Source organism: Hemitrygon akajei, chromosome 23 (genome assembly GCF_048418815.1).
Source record: "Hemitrygon akajei chromosome 23, sHemAka1.3, whole genome shotgun sequence".
Lineage (NCBI taxonomy): Eukaryota > Metazoa > Chordata > Chondrichthyes > Myliobatiformes > Dasyatidae > Hemitrygon > Hemitrygon akajei.
This window is the reverse complement of record NC_133146.1, coordinates 32,897,017-32,914,563: the sequence shown is the minus strand read 5'-3', so window position 1 is coordinate 32,914,563 and position 17,547 is coordinate 32,897,017. Positions and strand designations below refer to the sequence as shown.

The window sequence follows — 17,547 nt, the reverse complement described above, 5'->3', positions numbered from 1 at the left end:
TCACATGAGAATCTATTGCACATTTATGGCCAGATAGTGAGAAAAAAATATTTTTGTTAGAGCAATTTCTCCATATAAAACAGTGAAAATAATTATTACAGTTCATTGCAACCTTTTGCATGATAAAAAATTTAAATTTCCATATGTAAGGTTTTATTATTCCAAGTAAATTTATATCAATCTGATTCAAGATGTCAATGTCTTTTTCATTTTTCAGCTGTTTGGGGATGTCGAAGCACAGTTTAGGAGAATTATGAAGATGATAGCTGGAGGTGGGCTGTCAATCACAGGAGCGCACACCATGTGTGGAGACTACCTGTACAGTGGGCACACTGTTATGTTAACACTCACCTACCTATTTATCAAAGAATGTAAGTGTTCTTGTGAATATTTTTCTTAAACATTGTTAATCTGTTTGGGTACATCTCGTTGATCCTTCAACAAACCTAAGGGAGAGCAAAGTAAGAATTTTTTTCAAAGTCAAAAGTAAATTTATTAATAAAATATATATATATATATATATATATATGTTACAATATATTATCCTGAGGTTAATTTTCTTGCTGGCAATTACCAGAAAATAAAGAAATATAATTTATGTGGAACAGTACATAAAGATGGACAAAACCAAAGTGCAGAAGAATTCGAATTGTTCAAATAAAAAAAATTGATACAAAGTACATGAGTTTTAGAGTCCTTAAATGAGTTTGTGTGTTTTGGATTTTTGGATGATAGATATACACAGTCCTTCTGGCATATTTGCTTGCTTCAAGTTTCAATCGTAGATGCACTAGAATATAGATACGTTGCATTCAGTGACAATGTGGAACATTTCTCGATGTTGCGTATCTAGTGTAGTGGAAAATTCCTCAAGATTTCAGAAAAATTATGATGGAATGATATTGGTAACAGCATTTTGCTACTTGTATTTTAACTATATGTGGTACTGAAACAGCATGCAAACTCTGCAGCCAACGTACGAAGAATGTATTGTACCTGGCACCCTCTAGTTATGTGCTTACAGTGCTAACTGAAGTATCACAATACCCCATTGCTCTTAAATTTTAATTGATTCATGTACAAAATTATTCAAGTTGCTCTGAATACTAATATCCTTTAATTCTCATTTTAAACAAAATGAATGACTTTTTACATTGTAGAACATCCACCATATGCACAGTCATTTAACAATCCTATGTATATTTCCATAGAGTCACTGCATTCTCTTCAGAGCCTAAATTGTATCCATTCAATAGTTCATCCACCAATACCCTTTTGATGTTACAAATGATTCCACCGTCCCAACATTTCTATGTCAGTATGCTGAAGAGACTGTTCCCTTTGCAACCCCTTGAGATCTTTTCATAACTCTTTCAGCAATTCACTTGCACTTGCATGCCAGTCTGTTGCCTTCAAGGTGCTCATCACATGGTGTTCTTTACACTGGATGAATCATATGCAGATTGAATGGCTGTCTTGCGTGACCTTCCATTTTCCTGTCCTTTAAATCTACACCCCACTGTCACTTGGTCTTGTTCGATGAGACTGATCCATTGAAGCATGTATAGATTTTGGGACTCTACATTGAATTCAACAGCTTCAGGTAACCAATCTTGCTATTTTTTTTTCCCAGAACTGGCCAATTTTGTTACACATTCTCATTACCTTAATTCTGCTTTGCTGCACAAAATCAGCCTCTTCAGCCTGCTATTTCTAGCATTATCTTTTATGTTTTCCAGTCATTGCTCTATTTTGCATCCTCTTTACATCACATTTTTAATCTATTAATTCAACAGTAGCACAATATTGTCACCTGGACAACCTTGGTCTTGATCCAATCAGTGATATTTCCCTAGAGGACCTGCATCACCTATGTCTTTCTTTCTTCTTACTGCTGCCATCAGGAAGAAGGTATAGAAACCTTTGGACTCTTACCACCAGGTTCAGGAGCAGTTATTATCCCTCAAACATCAGGCTCTTGAACCAGAGTGGATAACTTCACTCAACTTCATATGCCCCGTTACTAAACTGATCCCATTACCCATGTATGGACTCGCTTTCAAGCACTCTTTATCTCAGGTTCTCGGTATTCATAGTTTATTTATTATTATTTCCTTCTGTTTTTTACTTTTTGTATTTACACAATTTGTCTTTTGCACATTGGTTGTCCAGTCTTTCATTGATTCTGTTATAGTTAATGGATCTATTGAGTATGCCCACAAGAAAATGAATCTCAGATTGCATATGATGATACATGTACTTGATAATAAATTTAGTTGAACTTTGATATTTTGTTCTTTCTATCCCTCTCACTTAAAAGTAGTTTTTTTTTTCATTTTTCTGACGCAAGATTCTTTACCTGGAAGTAGGAAAGCTGTTGACTTATCTGCATAAGTGTTGTCTGAAGTTAATATTGACGACTTCTAATGAATTGTGAAAATATTTCCTTAGATTATTTGAGGTTTTATAAGCTATATTTTATAATGTATTTTAACTGCTAATAGAACATTCTGATTAACTGTGAGGTTCACACTGCAGTTCCCCATTAATTATACTCCTATTTTGTTTCTCAGATTCTCCAAAAGATTGGTGGTGGTATCACTGGTCCTGCTGGGTTCTCAGTATTGTTGGGGTTTTCTGTATTCTTCTGGCACATGATCACTATACCGTGGATGTAGTGGTGGCATATTATATCACTACACGTCTTTTTTGGTGGTACCATACCATGGCTACACAGCAAGTAAGTTCCTACTTACAAATCAATGATGGTATAGTTTCTTTCAAAAAAAAAGTTTGAATGTTTTAAAAAATATCACTTATATGTATCTGTGGTCAATCAGAAGTGGTTTATAGTATTATCCTAATTCTGGTATACGGTTAGAAAGATTACGGGGACAGGTTTGTGAGGTGGTCTGCTTTGTTTTTGTGCTGTACTGTAAACTGATAGTGTTCTTGAAATTGATATGCTCCTGGTTTAGGACTGACCATAAAAATACCATGCATCAGTTGACTGATAACTAACTTTACAGTCAAAATATTGATGTGAATAACAATAGAATAGCGCAATATCCAATCCAGGAGCAGGTCCACCTGTATCATAATGCCACTTGCCTTTCACATGCTAATTCTTAACGTGAGCATAATAAGATATCTATTTAAAAAATGCAAATTTTCCCACCATCCACAGCTGGTATTTGAAGGCGATGTTTGGAAAAAGGTGACAATGTATCAAATTAATCTTGGAATCAGTAAATACAGATTGCCTGCATTTAGATATCAAATGTTTCTCACAGATGGTTAAGCATTTTGTTTTGTTAAATAAACATATTAATTGCTGCATACTTTTTCTCCTTATCCCTTAGAAATAAATCTCTTAAGGGCTTCTGAAAATGTTAGTCTTGTACTCTGATCTTAGGAATGAAAAGTACTGTGCAGCTTAAGTTAATGCACTACTTAACTTGTATTTGTAAGATGTCCTATACTTTAACTGGCTAATTTTTGGGATACCTGTTGACTGGAGTTGGTTTAGCTGACATAATAATCCTGACTGAGAAACTTTTCAACTGCGTATCCAAAAGCAAGAAATGTTCTTATTTCATTCCTTCCATGCATTTTACTCTTGTTGCAACGTATTTAGTTTTTGCGATATTTCCATTCAATTAACATTTTTATGTTCCTGTGTTTTAAGGTATTAAAGGAAGCCTCCAAGACTAATTTTCTATCCCAAGTGTGGTGGTATAAATTCTTTCGGTTTTTGGAAAGCAACGTTCAAGGCATTGTACCTCTTACATACCATTTGCCAATTTCCTGGCCATCCATTTCACAGTTCTTTGGGAAAAAAGTTAAATACAGCAGATTAGTGACTGATACATAACACTAGCTAACTTAGAGGACTGTGCAAAGTGCTGAAAAATCCCTTGGAGCTGATGCCATTTTGAACTTTCTGCTAATTCATGTATTGCAGCGTTTTTACTAAAGTGTTCCAATTTAACTGGTCAGCACTGTGATCTTTCCAAAGGACTATAGAACAAAAGCAGTTGACATGCACTATATAATCTTTTGTTAATTGTCTATTTGTCTTCGATATTTGCCATAAACGCAATCACATTCAGTTGTGTTTGATATTAACTGCATCAGTGGCAATTGTCCTGTCTGCTTGTGTTTTATTTAGCCTGTTTGCAAAGGTGTCTGGGAAAAATTGTATTTTTTCAATCAAATTTATCTTCTCAATAATTCATGCCCCAAAGACTGGGCTTAAAGCCATTCTCTTGAAACTCTTTAGCTATATAAGCAAAATAGTTGGTAAATAACATGACTGGGTTCTGTATGTATTTTAGAACCAGTGTGGCAAAAGAAACTTTAAGTGCAAAAACATTTTATAAAAATCATTCTTGTTATGTTAAATGAATGTGGCAGTGCAAAAAAAAATCAAATCTTCACAGGAATTTTCAGCTACTAAGATGAAGTCTGCATAGAACACTCATAGCAAGAATGAAATCATCACCGGGTGGAGGTTTTGACTGATAGTTTTCTAGTGCCTTTTCTTGTCCTGATTGTATGGTCAGTAGGTGGTCTCAGATATAGTATATGAAAATTCAAAATCCTATATGTATGTTACCTTGAGTATTGAGTTAATAATTAACTGTTGCAGAATTGCAAAATGTAAGCTCAACAATGAGCATTCAATTTTGTAGTTATTATTTCTTTGATCCATATCTTGAATACTTTGAGATATTGGGTGCAAAATTAAAGATGGTTATATTCAATTCACTAACTGTGGGCATGTCCTGTTAGCTATATTACTGTACAAGTAAATTATTTTATTATATAAATGGGAAGTATGACAGCAAATCCGTTGGTTTTTGACTTCCTTTTTATAGATTTTGCATTTTTCTTAAATATCAAGTCATAACATGAAGGTGAAATAAATGTGTGCAGAGGTTAATGTACTAGCAAAGTATCTATGCTCCTCTGACTTGTTGGTAAAAGCAGCTGCAGAGATGCTCTATTTCTATAAATTTTATTATATTTGTGCAAATAATGCATGTAGTCTTTAAATCTCACCCAAATCAGAAGTCGTGAAAATGAAGTCTATACTTGCCAATGTGGGAAATAGTTTTTTATTGCAAAATATGATCTCCATTCTGTATTTTATGTGAAAGGAAATTCTTTTCTGTAGTTTTGTGAATACACAAGGTGATATTTGTATTGTAAAACAATTATGAAGGATGAATAATAAAAAAACTTTAAATGTAAACATTTTCCTTCAGCTGTGTTTGTTTTGATACAATTTTAAAATTTAAATGAGAGAATTGAGCTTTAAATTATTTCTTTCCTTGTATTTGCTGTGTGTTGATCAGATTTTTGTCATTTTGAATTTTTATTGAGTAAATGAGAACAGAAGAAAATACATGCATCAGAGAACATGTCCTTTCTCTCCCAGCTGTTTTGTTCTTTCTTTGCCTTTTCATCATCAAACATGTAATAATAAACATTGTCACTCTGTGGCATAGCCATAAGACATGGGAGCAGAATTAGGCCAATTGGCCCATTGAGTCTGCTACACCATTTAATCATGGCTGAATTATTAATTCTCTCAACTCTATTTCCTGCCTACTTCCCCCATCCATCTTATTTGACACCCTTACTTATCAAGAATCCATCAACTTCCACTTTAAATATGCCCAATGTCTTGGCTTTTATGGCTATACCAATGAATTCCAAAGATTCATTACCCTCTAGCTGAAGAAATTCCACATCATTTCTGTTCAAAAGGGATCTCCTTGAATTCTAAAGCTGCTCCCTCAGGTCCTAGACTCCCCCACTTAACAAAAACATTTCCATGTCCTCTTTCAACTAGGCCTTTCAATAATTGATATGTTTCAAGAAGATTTCCCCTCCACCCCCATCATATTTTCTAAACTCCAGTGAGTACAGACCCAGAGCCATCAAATGCTCCTCATGCATTAATCCTTTTGAATTCACGGAATCATCCTCATGAACCTCCCCTGGACGCTCTCCAATGCCAGCACATCCTTTCTTTGATATGTGGCCCAAAACTCCAAATATGATCTGACCAATGCCTTGTACCGCCTCAGCAATACATCCTTGCTTTTACACTCTAGTCCTCATAAAATGAGTGCTAACATTGTATTTACCTTTCTTACTACCATAGGTCAACCTTTAGGGTCCCTGCACTAAGACTCCTGAGTCTTTTGTACTTACGATTTTTGAATCACTTCCTGTTTAGAAAATAGTCCTTGGCTTTATTCATACAACTAAAGTGCATGACCATACATTTTCATACACCCACAAAATGCTGGAGGAACTCAGCAGGTCAGGCAGCATCCATGGAAATGAATAGATAGTTGACACTTCAAGCTGAGACCCTTCTTCAGGACTGAGAGGGAAGGGGGAAGATGCTAGAGTGAAAAGGTGGGGGAGAGAAAAAAGCTAGCTGGAAGGTGATAGATGAAGCTTAAGGGTGGAGAAGAATGAATTTGATAGGAGCGTGGACCATAGGAGAAAGAGAAGGGGAAGGGGGTACCCATGGGGGAGTAATAGGCAGATGAGAAAAGAAGTGAAAGGTCAGGGTGTGTTTGGGGGGGAGTGAATTCGTTTACCAAAAGTAGAAATTGATATTCATGCCATCAGGTTAGAGGGTAGAATCGCAGGTGAAGTGTTGTCCCACCTGGTAGGACAGTTTGGGGCCATGAATGGAGAATGAGGGAGGTGGTGTGTGGGCAGATGTAGCATTTGGTCTGCTTGTTGGAATAAGTGCCTGGAGGGAGATTAGTAAGAAGGGAGGAATGGACAAAGGAGTTGCAGGAGTATGATCCTTGTGGAAAGAGTGGGGGGATGGAGGTAAAGATTTGTTTAGTGATAGGATCCTTTTGGACATGGCGGAAAGATGCGGAGACTGATGGGGTGGTAGGTAAGGACAAGAAGAACTCTGTCACTTTTAAGGTGGCGGAAGATGGGATGAGCACAAATGTGCAGGAAATGGAGGCGATGCAGGTGAGGGCCACATCAATAGCGGAGGGAGAAAAATTCCATCCTTTAAAGAGAGAGGAATCTGATAGCCTGGAATGGAAATCAGCGTGTTGGGAACATATGCAGCAGAGGTAAAGAAACTGAGAACAAGGAATAGCATTTTTACAGACAATAGGGTTGGAAGAGGTAATACTTGAGATAACTGGGGATCAGTAGGCTTATAAAAGATGTTGGTTGACAGTTTGTCTCTAGAGGTGAAGCCAGAGAGATTGAGAAAGAAGGTGTCAGAGATGGACAAGTGAATTTAAGGGCAGGGTGGAAGTTAGAGACAAAGTTGATAAAATTGACAAGCTCAGCATGGGTCCATAAAACAGCTCCAATGCAGTCATCAGTGTAGAGGAAGAATTGGGGAGAATAACCAGGGAAGTCTTCAAAAATGGAGTGTTTTATGTAGCCAGCAAAGAGGATGGCATAATTGGGACCTATGTGATTCCCCATGGCTACCCCTCAAGTGTAGAGCAAGTGGGAGGAGCCAAAGAAAAAAATTGTTCAGGGTGAGGACCAGTTCTGCCAGATGGAGGAGGAAGGTGGTGGAGGGGAATTGATTGTTTCTTTTGTCCAGAAAGAAGCGAACAGCTTTGAGGCCTTAATGGGGATAGAAGTGTATAGGGACTGAACATCCATGGTGAAGATGCAGCTGAGGCCAGTGAATTTAAAGTTACTGAGGATATAGAGGGCATCAGAAGTGTTATGGATGTAGGAGGAAAGGGACTGAACCAAGGGAGATAGAATGGAATCAAGATACAAGAACACGAGTTCAGTGGGGCAAGACCTGGATAGTCCAGTTTATGGATCTTAGGTAGGAGGTAAACGCAAGCAGTGTGGGGTAAAAGAATTATGAGTTTCGTGACAGTGGATGGGAGTTCTCCAGAGTGTGTGAGGTCAGTGACAGTTTTCTGATAGTCTGGAGTGGGTTCTTCAAGGGGTAGGTATGAGGAGGTGTCGACTGGCCTTAGCAAGGTAGAGGTCAGTGCTTACAACAGTACCCCCTTTCTCTCAGGTTTGGTGGTAAGGTTAGGATTGGAGGAGGAAAGAGGAGTACTGCAATTGATATGGTTGGCAATTTAAGATTCCCATATACTGTGGGTCTTTGGATAAGAAGGGTGTAGATTCAAGTCTCATCCTAGAGGTGAACATAAAAGATGTGAGTTGATTCTCCAGTACAGAAATAAAGTGTTACGCAACTGGAATAATGTTCTTTTGGGTAAGAAATAGTAGAAGTGCCCCCTAACTCCCTTTTTGAGCCATCTGGCTTTCAATTAGATCGTAGTTGAACGGATTGTTGGTCTTAGCACCTCTTAATTTCTCTTAACTCTTTCTTCCCCATAGTCCAAAAAAGTCAACTATGCCTGAAAAACACAATGCCTCAGCACTCAATTTCCTGGAAGAGAATTCTGAAAGCACACAAGTGTTTGAGGAGCAATACATGTCTTAAATACTGGAAATGAACTATTCATGTTGAACACATCTCCCTTTCTCTAATGCAGGGTTACAACGAGGAAAGATCGTGTGCTCTTGCTGTAAACCCTGACCGATGTTTTTGCTCGTCTTTCACACACTACATTTTAATCTTTCTGATTATTCTTTGCCAGTCAGCACATAGCCTGGTTGTTAATCACACGATTACCATTTACCTATTTCTGCTTTTCACCGTAGTTCTTAATTTCTGATGATTGACAGAGTATTCCTCAAATTCTGCCATTGGCCCAGACATAGGTCATAATAGTTGAATATCCTGTCTGAAGTGTTCTTCCTCTTAATTTGGGGTATTCTTTATCCTTGTATCAGGAGTACCATTCTATGCTTTTGCTTGCAATATAGGGGACAGCACCTATTATAGTGACTGATGAGCAGGCTTCTAATTTTTTTCCGCCTACACCCCTTGGAAAGCTTTCTGCTCTGGTGCTGTAAGTAGTATTCTGTCCAGCCTTTGTAGGTAGAATATGGTCTGCCAGCAGAATAGAACCGTTATCTCTTTTGTCTACCCTAGAACCCGTTTTATCTGCTTGGCGGTTGCAAGTTCCTTTGTGCTTTAATCTGAAGTGTCCATGTTCCTCCCTCCCCTCTTTTCCACCCACTCCTCCCCCTTCCCATGTGCAGGATAATTGAGCATTACAGTCCAACTCAACACCTAAATTGAAGTGACTAAAGATGGTAATTTCTTACAGAGGCAGTTGTCAAAATATTCTGGCCACAAGTCCCTATGTACTTCAGTACAAATACGTTTCCTTCACAGTGTATTTATTATCAAATGCAATTTACTTAACAAGTGGTACTTAATTTTGAAAAATAAGCATTGTATGGACTTGCTGACACAAGTTAAGAAATTACAATGTAAGCAATTAAGTGTTTATCACTGATTTGCTTAAGTTTAGAACAACCATACAGAAATATGAATTGGTCAGTTTATTGTTTAAAAGATGCTTATAAAATAGGAATGTGTTTGCCTAAAATGCTTTACCGCCAGCCTCCTTGGAAAACCACATGGTCAAGACAAATGTCATACAGAGAAGCGATTTTTGTGAAATGGAAGAAAAGGTCCATTATTATTTGTAGGTCATACTCCTCAAAAGGTTTAAGCTATGCCATAAAATATTAATGAAAAGTGAAAAGATATTTAGGATGCATTTTAAAGGAAATCATAATTAATAAAGCAACAGTGGCCGTGCCTCTGGCACAGAGTCTGGCCCTGTGGCTCAGAAGGGTAGGGAAAGGAAGAGGAAGGCAGTAGTGATAGGGGACTCTATAGTCAGGGGTTCAGACAGGCGATTCTGTGGATGCAGGAAAGAAACTTGAATGGTAGTTTGCCTGCCAGGTGCCAGGGTCTAGGATGTTTCTGATCGCGTCCAAGATATCCTGCGGTGGGAGGGAGAACAGCCAGAGGTCGTGGTACATATTGGTACCAATGACATAGGTAGGAAAAGGGAAGAGGTCCTGAAAGAAGACTACAGGGAGTTAGGAAGGAAGTTAAAAAGCAGGACGTCAAAGGTAGTAATCTCGGGATTACTGCCTGTGCCACGCGACAGTGAGAATAGGAATAGAATGAGGTGAAGGATAAATGCGTGGCTGAGGGATTGGGGCAGGGATTCAGATTTCTGGATCATTGGGACCTCTTTTGGGACGGGTGTGACCTGTACAAAAAGGACGGGTTGCACCTGAATCCCAGGGGGACCAATATCCTGGCGGGCAGATTTGATAGAGCTATTGGGGAGGGTTTAAACTAGTTTGGCAGCGGGGTGGGAATCAGAATGTGAGTGCAGGGATTAAGGTAGAAGGACAAGGACATGATGCTAAGAGTTCTGAGTTGATGAGGAAGGACAGACAGGGGACAGAACATAATTGTAGCCAGTTAAACGGGTTGAAATGTGTCTATTTCAATGCTAGGAGTATTAGGAACAAGGAGGATGAACTTAGAGCATGGATTAGTACGTGGAACTACGATGTTGTGGCCGTTACTGAAACTTGGTTGGAGGAAGGGCAGGATTGGTTGATGCAGGTCCTGGGGTTCAGGTGTTTTAAAAGGAATAGGATGGGAGGTAGAAAAGGGGGTCAGGAGTGGCATTGCTGGTCAGGGTTAGTATCACGGCTGTAGAAAGGGAGGATGCTGCAGAAGGAGCGTCCACGGAGTCAGTCTGGGTGGAAGTCAAAAATAGGAAGGGATCAATCACTGTGCTGGGAGTAGTCTATAGGCCCCCAAATAGCCCTTGGGACACCGAGGAGCAGATAAGCAGGCAGATTTTAGAATGGAGCAGGAAATACAGGGTAGTAGTTATGGATGATTTCAACTTCCCTCATATTGACTGGCACCTCCTGAGTGCAAGGGGGATAGATGGGGCTGAATTTGTCAAGTGTGTTCAAGAAGGATTCCTGGCACAGTATGTTGACCGGCCGACGAGAGGAGAGGCTATACTGGATCTAGTTCTGGGTAATGAACCTGGCCAGGTGACAGACCTCTTGGTGGGGGAGCATTTTGGTGAGAGTGACCACAACTCCCTTAGATTCAGCATAGATATGGAAAGGGATAAAATCAGACGAAATGGTAAAGTGCTTAACTGGGGAAGGGCTAACTTTGAAGGGATGAGGCAGGAACTAGCGAGAGTAAATTGTAAACATGTTCAAAGGGGAAAGCACAGAAGTAATGTGGGAGAAGTTTAGGGACCACTTGAGCTGGGTTCAGGATAGGTTTGTCCCACTGAGGCAAGGAAAAAATGGTAGGAAAAGGGAACAGTGGCTGACAAAACATGTGAGGCAACTCGTCAAGAGGAAAAAGGAAGCATATGTTAGATATAAGAAGCAGGAAGTAGGAGGGGCTTATGAGAAATATAGGGTAGCCAGGAAGGAGCTAAAGAAAGGACTTAGGAGAGCTCGAAGGGGGCATGAGAAGGCCTTGGCATGTAGGATTAAGGAGAACCCCAAGGCTTATGTGAAGAATAGGAGGATGACGAGAACGAAGGTGGGACCGCTAAAAGATAAAGAGGGCAACGTGCCTGGAGGCAGAGGAGGTTGGGGAGGTCCTAAATGAATACTTTGCTTCGGTATTCACAAGTGAAAAGGATCTTGATCAGGATGAGGTTGAAGTAGAGCAGGCCTGTGTGCTGGACAGTGTGGAGATTAAGGAAGAAGTGCTGGATCTTCTTAAAAACATTAAGATTGATAAATCCCCAGGGTCGGATATGATACACCCCAGGTTGCTGTGGGAATTGAGAGAAGAGATCGCAGGAGCATTAGCCATGATCTTTGAATCCTCTTTGGCTGCAGGGGAAGTGCCGGAGGACTGGAGAATGGCAAATGTAGTTCCCTTGTTTAAAAAAGGTAATAGGGAGAAACCTGGGAACTATAGACCAGTGAGTCTTATGTCAGTGATATGCAAACTACTGGAAAGGATTCTTAAGGATAGGATCTAAGAGCATTTGGAGAAATACAGTCTACTTATGGATAGTCAACATGGCTTTGTGAAGGGAAGATCGTGCCTCACGAACCTGATTGAGTTTTTTGAAGAGGTAACAAAAGAAATTGAGGGTAGGGCAGTGGATGTGGTCTACATGGACTTTAGCAAAGCATTTGACAAGGTCCCTCATCAGAGACTCATCCAGAAAGTCATGAGGCATGGTATAAGTGAAACCTTGGCTGTTTGGATAAAAAATTGGCTTAAAGGAAGAAAGCAGAGGGTAGTTGTGGAAAGAAAGTATTCTGCCTGGAGGTCGGTGACTAGTGGAGTGCTGCAGGGATCTGTCCTGGGACCCCTGCTATTTGTGATTTTTATAAATGACCTGGATGTAGAGGCAGAAGGATGGGTGAGTAAGTTTGCGGATGACATGAAGATTGGAGGAGTTGTGGATGGAGCTGTAGGTGGTCGAAGGTTACAAGAGGATATAGACAGGCTGCAGAGTTGGGCAGAAAAATGGCAGATGGAGTTCAATCCGGACAAGTGTGAGGTGATGCATTTTGGAAGGACAAACCAGAAGACTGAGTACAGGATTAATGGTCAATTACTTAAGAGTGTGGATGAACAAAGGGACCTTGAGGTTCAAATCCATACATCCCTCAAGGTCACTGCACAGGTTGATAGGGTAGTTAATAAGGCCTATGGGATGCTAGGCTTCATTAACAGGGGGATTGAGTTCAAGAGTAGAGAGGTCATGTTGCAACTCTACAAATCTCTGGTGATACCGCACTTAGAGTATTGTGTTCAATTCTGGTCACCTCATTATAGGAAGGCTGTGGAAGCTATGGAGAGGGTGCAGAGGAGATTTACCAGGATGTTGCCTGAATTGGAGAACAAGTCATATGAAGCAAGGTTAGCAGAGCTGGGACTTTTCTCTTTGGAGCGTAGAAGAATGAGAGGGGACTTGATAGGGGTCTACAAGATTATGAGAGGCATAGATTGGGTGGATAGTCAGTACCTGTTTCCCAGGGCACCAATAGCAAACACCAGAGGGCATATATACAAAATTAAGGGAGGGAAGTTTAGGGGAGACATCAGGGGTAAGTTTTTTTACACAGAGGGTTGTGAGTGCCTGGAATGACTTGCTAGGGATGGTGGTGGAACATTAGGGATATTTAAGAGCCTCTTGGACAGGCACATGGATGAAAGAAAAATGGAAGGTTATGGGGTAGTGTGGGTTTAGTACTTTTTTTGAGGATTATATGGTTCGGCACAACATGAAGGGCTGAAGGGCCTGTACTGTGCTGTAGTGTTCTATGATTCTATAATAAAATAATAAATATAAGACATTCTGCAGATGCTGGAAATCCGGGGCAACACACACCAAATACTGGAGGAACTCAGCAGGTCAGGCAGCAATAATGAAAATCAATAAACAGTTGATGCTTTATTCTTTTCCTTAGATGTTGCCTGACCTGTTGATTTTCTCCAGCATGTTGTGCGTGTTGCTCGTAATAAAACTAGCTCTTTCATTCTTGTAGAATACCCTGGTCTAGCTTCACTGGGAATCATAGGAAATGTTGATTTTCTCATTTCATTGGTCTTCTGGAAGCTTTGAGGAACTAATATGAAGCAGGTACACCAGAATAATTCTGGTTTAAAGTAATTACTGGTTTGGTGAAAAGATTTTTGACCTTTTGAAAGTGTTAATGGTGACTGAGTACCTAATCACTTGGATGGTCATGTGAACTGAGAGTGAAGCAACCAGCAACCACAGAGACTAGGTATTGTAACCTAATAGTGATGTCATAGATCCAGGCTTGAAAATGTGGTTAGCCAGTCCATTAACATTGTTGTTTCTTGTACTCTCCTGGGTCAAAATTGTAACAGCCTGGGTTTCTATTGCCTCTCAGAAAATCACACTGGTTGGCTGGACTGAATGAAGTATTTTTAAGAGTTTTATATATATTTTTTGTGATAAATATGTAGTAGGACATTATTAATGATGGGAATTTCAGAAAAGTTGTTTGAAAATAATTTGAGATTGCAAGGATATTGTACATTTACACTCAGTTACTACTTTATGTACACCTGTACACTTGCTCATTAATACAAATATCTACTCAATCAATCATGTGGCTGCAACTCAATGCATAAAAACATGTGGTCATAGTCAGGAGATTCAGTTGTTGTTCAGACCAAACATCAGTGTGATCTAAGTGACTTTGACTGTGTAATGATTGGTGCCGGGCTGGGTGGTTTGAGTAACAAAGAAGCTGCTAATCTACTGGGAATTTCATGCACGATGATATCTAGAGTTTACAGAGAATAGGGCGAGAAACAAAAAAACATCCAGTGAGCAGCATTTCTATGGGGGGTGAGGGGGAACACCTTGCTAATGAGAGAGATCAAGGGAGGGTAGCCAGACTGGTTCAAGCTTGACAGGAAGGCAACAGTAATTCAAGTAACCACACATTACAACAATGGTGTGCGGACGAGCATATCTGAACACACAAGTCAAACCTTGAAGTGGATGGGCTACAACAGCAGAAGACGACACGGGTTTCCACTCCTGCATCTAATAAAGTGACTATTGAGTGTAAGTGACTTAAGTATGTTACAAGCTGGAACTCTAAATGACCTGCAGTTGTTATGGGAAGTAATTTAATAACATGGAATAAAAGGACTTTAGATCACAATTTAAATTTAAAATTAAAACACATTTGTTATCTATTGTTAGCTTTGGCAGTCAAGGTGAAGGATAATCCAAAGAGCTTCTACAGGTATATTAATAGCAAAAGGATAGTAAGGGATAAAATCGGTCCTCTTGAAGATCAGAGTGGTAGGCTATGTACGGAACCAAAAGAAATGGGGGAGATCTTAAATGGTTTTTTTGCGTCTGTATTTACTAAGGAAACTGGCATGGAGTCAATGGAAAAAAGGCAAACAAGTAGTGAGGTAATGGAACCTATACAGATTGAAGAGGAGGAGGTGCTTGCTATCTTGAGGTAAATCAGAGTAGATAAATCCCCAGGACCTGACAGGGTATTTCCTCGGACCTTGAAGGAGACTAGTGTTGAAATTGCAGGGGCCCTGGCAGATATATTTAAAATGTCGGTATCTACAAGTGAGGTGCCAGAGGATTGGAGGATAGCTCACATTGTTCCATTGTTTAAAAAAGGCTCTAAAAGTAATCCAGGAAATTATAGGCCGGTAAATTTGATGTTGGTAGTAGGTAAATTATTGGAAAGAGATAGGATCTACAAGTATTTAGATAGACAGGGACTTATTAGGGAGAGTCAACATGGCTTTGTGCGTGGTGGGTCATGTTTAACAAATCTATTAGAGTTTTTCGAGGAGGTTACAAGGACAAGGAAAGTGGATAAAGGGAAGGCAGTGGATGTTGTCTACGTGGAGTTCAGTAATACCTTTGACAAGGTCCTGCATGGGAGGTTAGTCAGGAAGATTCAGTCGCTAGGTATAGATGGTGAGGTAGTAAATTGGATTAGACATTGGCTCAATGGGAGAAGCCAGAGAGTGGTAGTGGAGGCCTGTGACTAGTGGTGTACCACAGGGATCAGTGCTGGGTCCATTGTTATTTGTAATCTATATCAATGATCTGGATGATAATGTGGTAAATGGATCAGCAAATTTGCTGATGATACAAAGATTGGAGGTGTAGTGGACAGTGAGAAAGGTTTTCAATGCTTGCAGAGGGATCTGGACCAGCTGGAAAAATGGGATGAAAAATGGCAAGTGGAATTTAATACAGACAAGTGTGAGGTATTGCACTTTGGAAGGAAAAACCAAGGTAGAACATACAAGGTAAATGGTAGTGCACTGAGAAGTGCAGTAGAACAGAGGGATCTAGGAATACAGATACAAAATTCCCTAAAAGTGGCATCATAGGTAGAGAGAGTAGTAAAGAGAGTTTTTGGTACATTGGCCTTTATAAATCAAAGTATTGAGTATAACAGTTGGAATGTTATGGTGAGGCCGAATTTGGAGTATTGTCTGCAGTTTTGGTCACCAAATTACAGGAAGGATATTAATAAGGTTGAAAGAGTGCAGAGAAGGTTTACAAGGATGTTGCCAGGACTTGAGAAACTGAGTTACAGAGAAAGGTTGAATAGGTTAGGACTTTAAACCCTGGAGCGTAGAAGAATGAAGGGAGACTTGATCGAGGTATATAAAATTATGATGGGTATAGATAGAGTGAATGCAAGCAGGCTTTTTCCACTGAGGCTAGGGGAGAAAAAAAACCAGAGGACATGGGTTAAGGGTGAAGGGCGTAAAGTTTAAAGGGAACATTTGGTGGGGGGGGGGGGGCTTCTTCACACAGAGAGTGGTGGGAGTGTGGAATGAGCTGCCAGATGAAGTGGTAAATGCGGGCTCACTTTTAACATTTAAGAAAAACTTGGACAGGTACATGGATGAGAGATGTATGGAGGGATATGGGCCAGGTGCAGGTCAGTGGGACTAGGCAGAAAAATGGTTTGGCAGAGCCAAGAAGAGCCAAAAGGCCTGTTTCTGTGCTGTAATGTCCTATGGTTCTATGTTCCATGCTTCTTTAAATATAAAATAAATAAGTGTTTTATGGTTCTATGGTTCTATTAATGAAAAAAGTCTCAATTTTGAAAGCAATTTTTAATGGTCTCCTGAAAGCCATCTTTTCAAAGGTAGGGAATAAATTTATTCCCTGACTTATGTAAACTGCATAATCAATTTGTATTGTTGGAAGGAAAGTTGAGGTTGATTGTATAGTTCACAAAGACCTTATTGGAACTGAGAACCACAACCCTTATTATAGTTAAAGAATTAAAACATTTCATTTTTCAGATACCTTAGAATATTCAAGTGGGAAAATACTTACTTGTTCTGTTATGCAGTACTATTGTGAACTAACTTTTCAATTCAAACTTATAGTTTTCACTATGTATTTCATTGTTTGTGTTTAGCTACTTTTATCTTACTGACTTAGAGTATCAAATGATAATCAAGAAATGTTAAAGGTAGCTACCTAAAAATCTAGGTTGTCTGTAAGTTTCTACATGTGATTCCCATTCGGAAAGTTACAGATCTTGGTTAAATCCAGAGGTACAATCTGTAGGCTTGATTCCTTACCTACTTAACAAAAGAACATAATCGGATTTATAATGGACGCATCTTCAAGTGCCTATTTTAAAACTGTAGTAAGCTAGAATGAATAGGCTTTCTGGTAATTGGAAAATTGTCTAAGGAGTAGAGCAAATAAGCCATAGGTAGTGGAAGGGAGTCAGATGAAGAAGTATGCACCATATTAACGCACACACCACTCTCTGTGTGAAAAACTTAACTCTGACATCCCCCTTGTACCTACTTCCAAGTACCCTAAAGCTATGCCCCCACGTGTTAGCCATTTCAGCCCTGGGAAAAAGCCTCTAGCTATCCCACATGATCAAACCCTCTCATCATTCTATACACCTCTATCAGGTCACCTGTCATCCTCCATTGCTCCAAGGAGGAAAGGCTAAGTTCACCCAACCTGTTCTCATAAGGCATGTTCTCCAATCCAGGCAACGTCCTTGTAAATCTCCTCTGCACTCTCTCTATAGTATCCACATTCTTCC

General features: G+C 39.6%; 1 protein-coding gene across 11 annotated transcripts in view; it reads left to right on the top strand.

Annotated features, from left to right (window-relative positions):
- The window catches only part of sgms1b (sphingomyelin synthase 1b), a 90,478-nt gene extending 85,221 nt beyond the window's left edge, over positions 1 to 5,257 (top strand). For all 11 annotated transcript variants that reach the window (XM_073027341.1, XM_073027346.1, XM_073027350.1 and 8 more), the window contains 3 exons: positions 218 to 371; positions 2,574 to 2,740; positions 3,689 to 5,257. In XM_073027341.1, coding sequence (XP_072883442.1) covers positions 218 to 371; positions 2,574 to 2,740; positions 3,689 to 3,874 — 507 coding nt within the window. In that variant the 3' untranslated portion in view covers positions 3,875 to 5,257. The remainder of the gene's footprint in view (positions 1 to 217; positions 372 to 2,573; positions 2,741 to 3,688) is intronic.
- Positions 5,258 to 17,547: the final 12,290 nt, after the last annotated feature.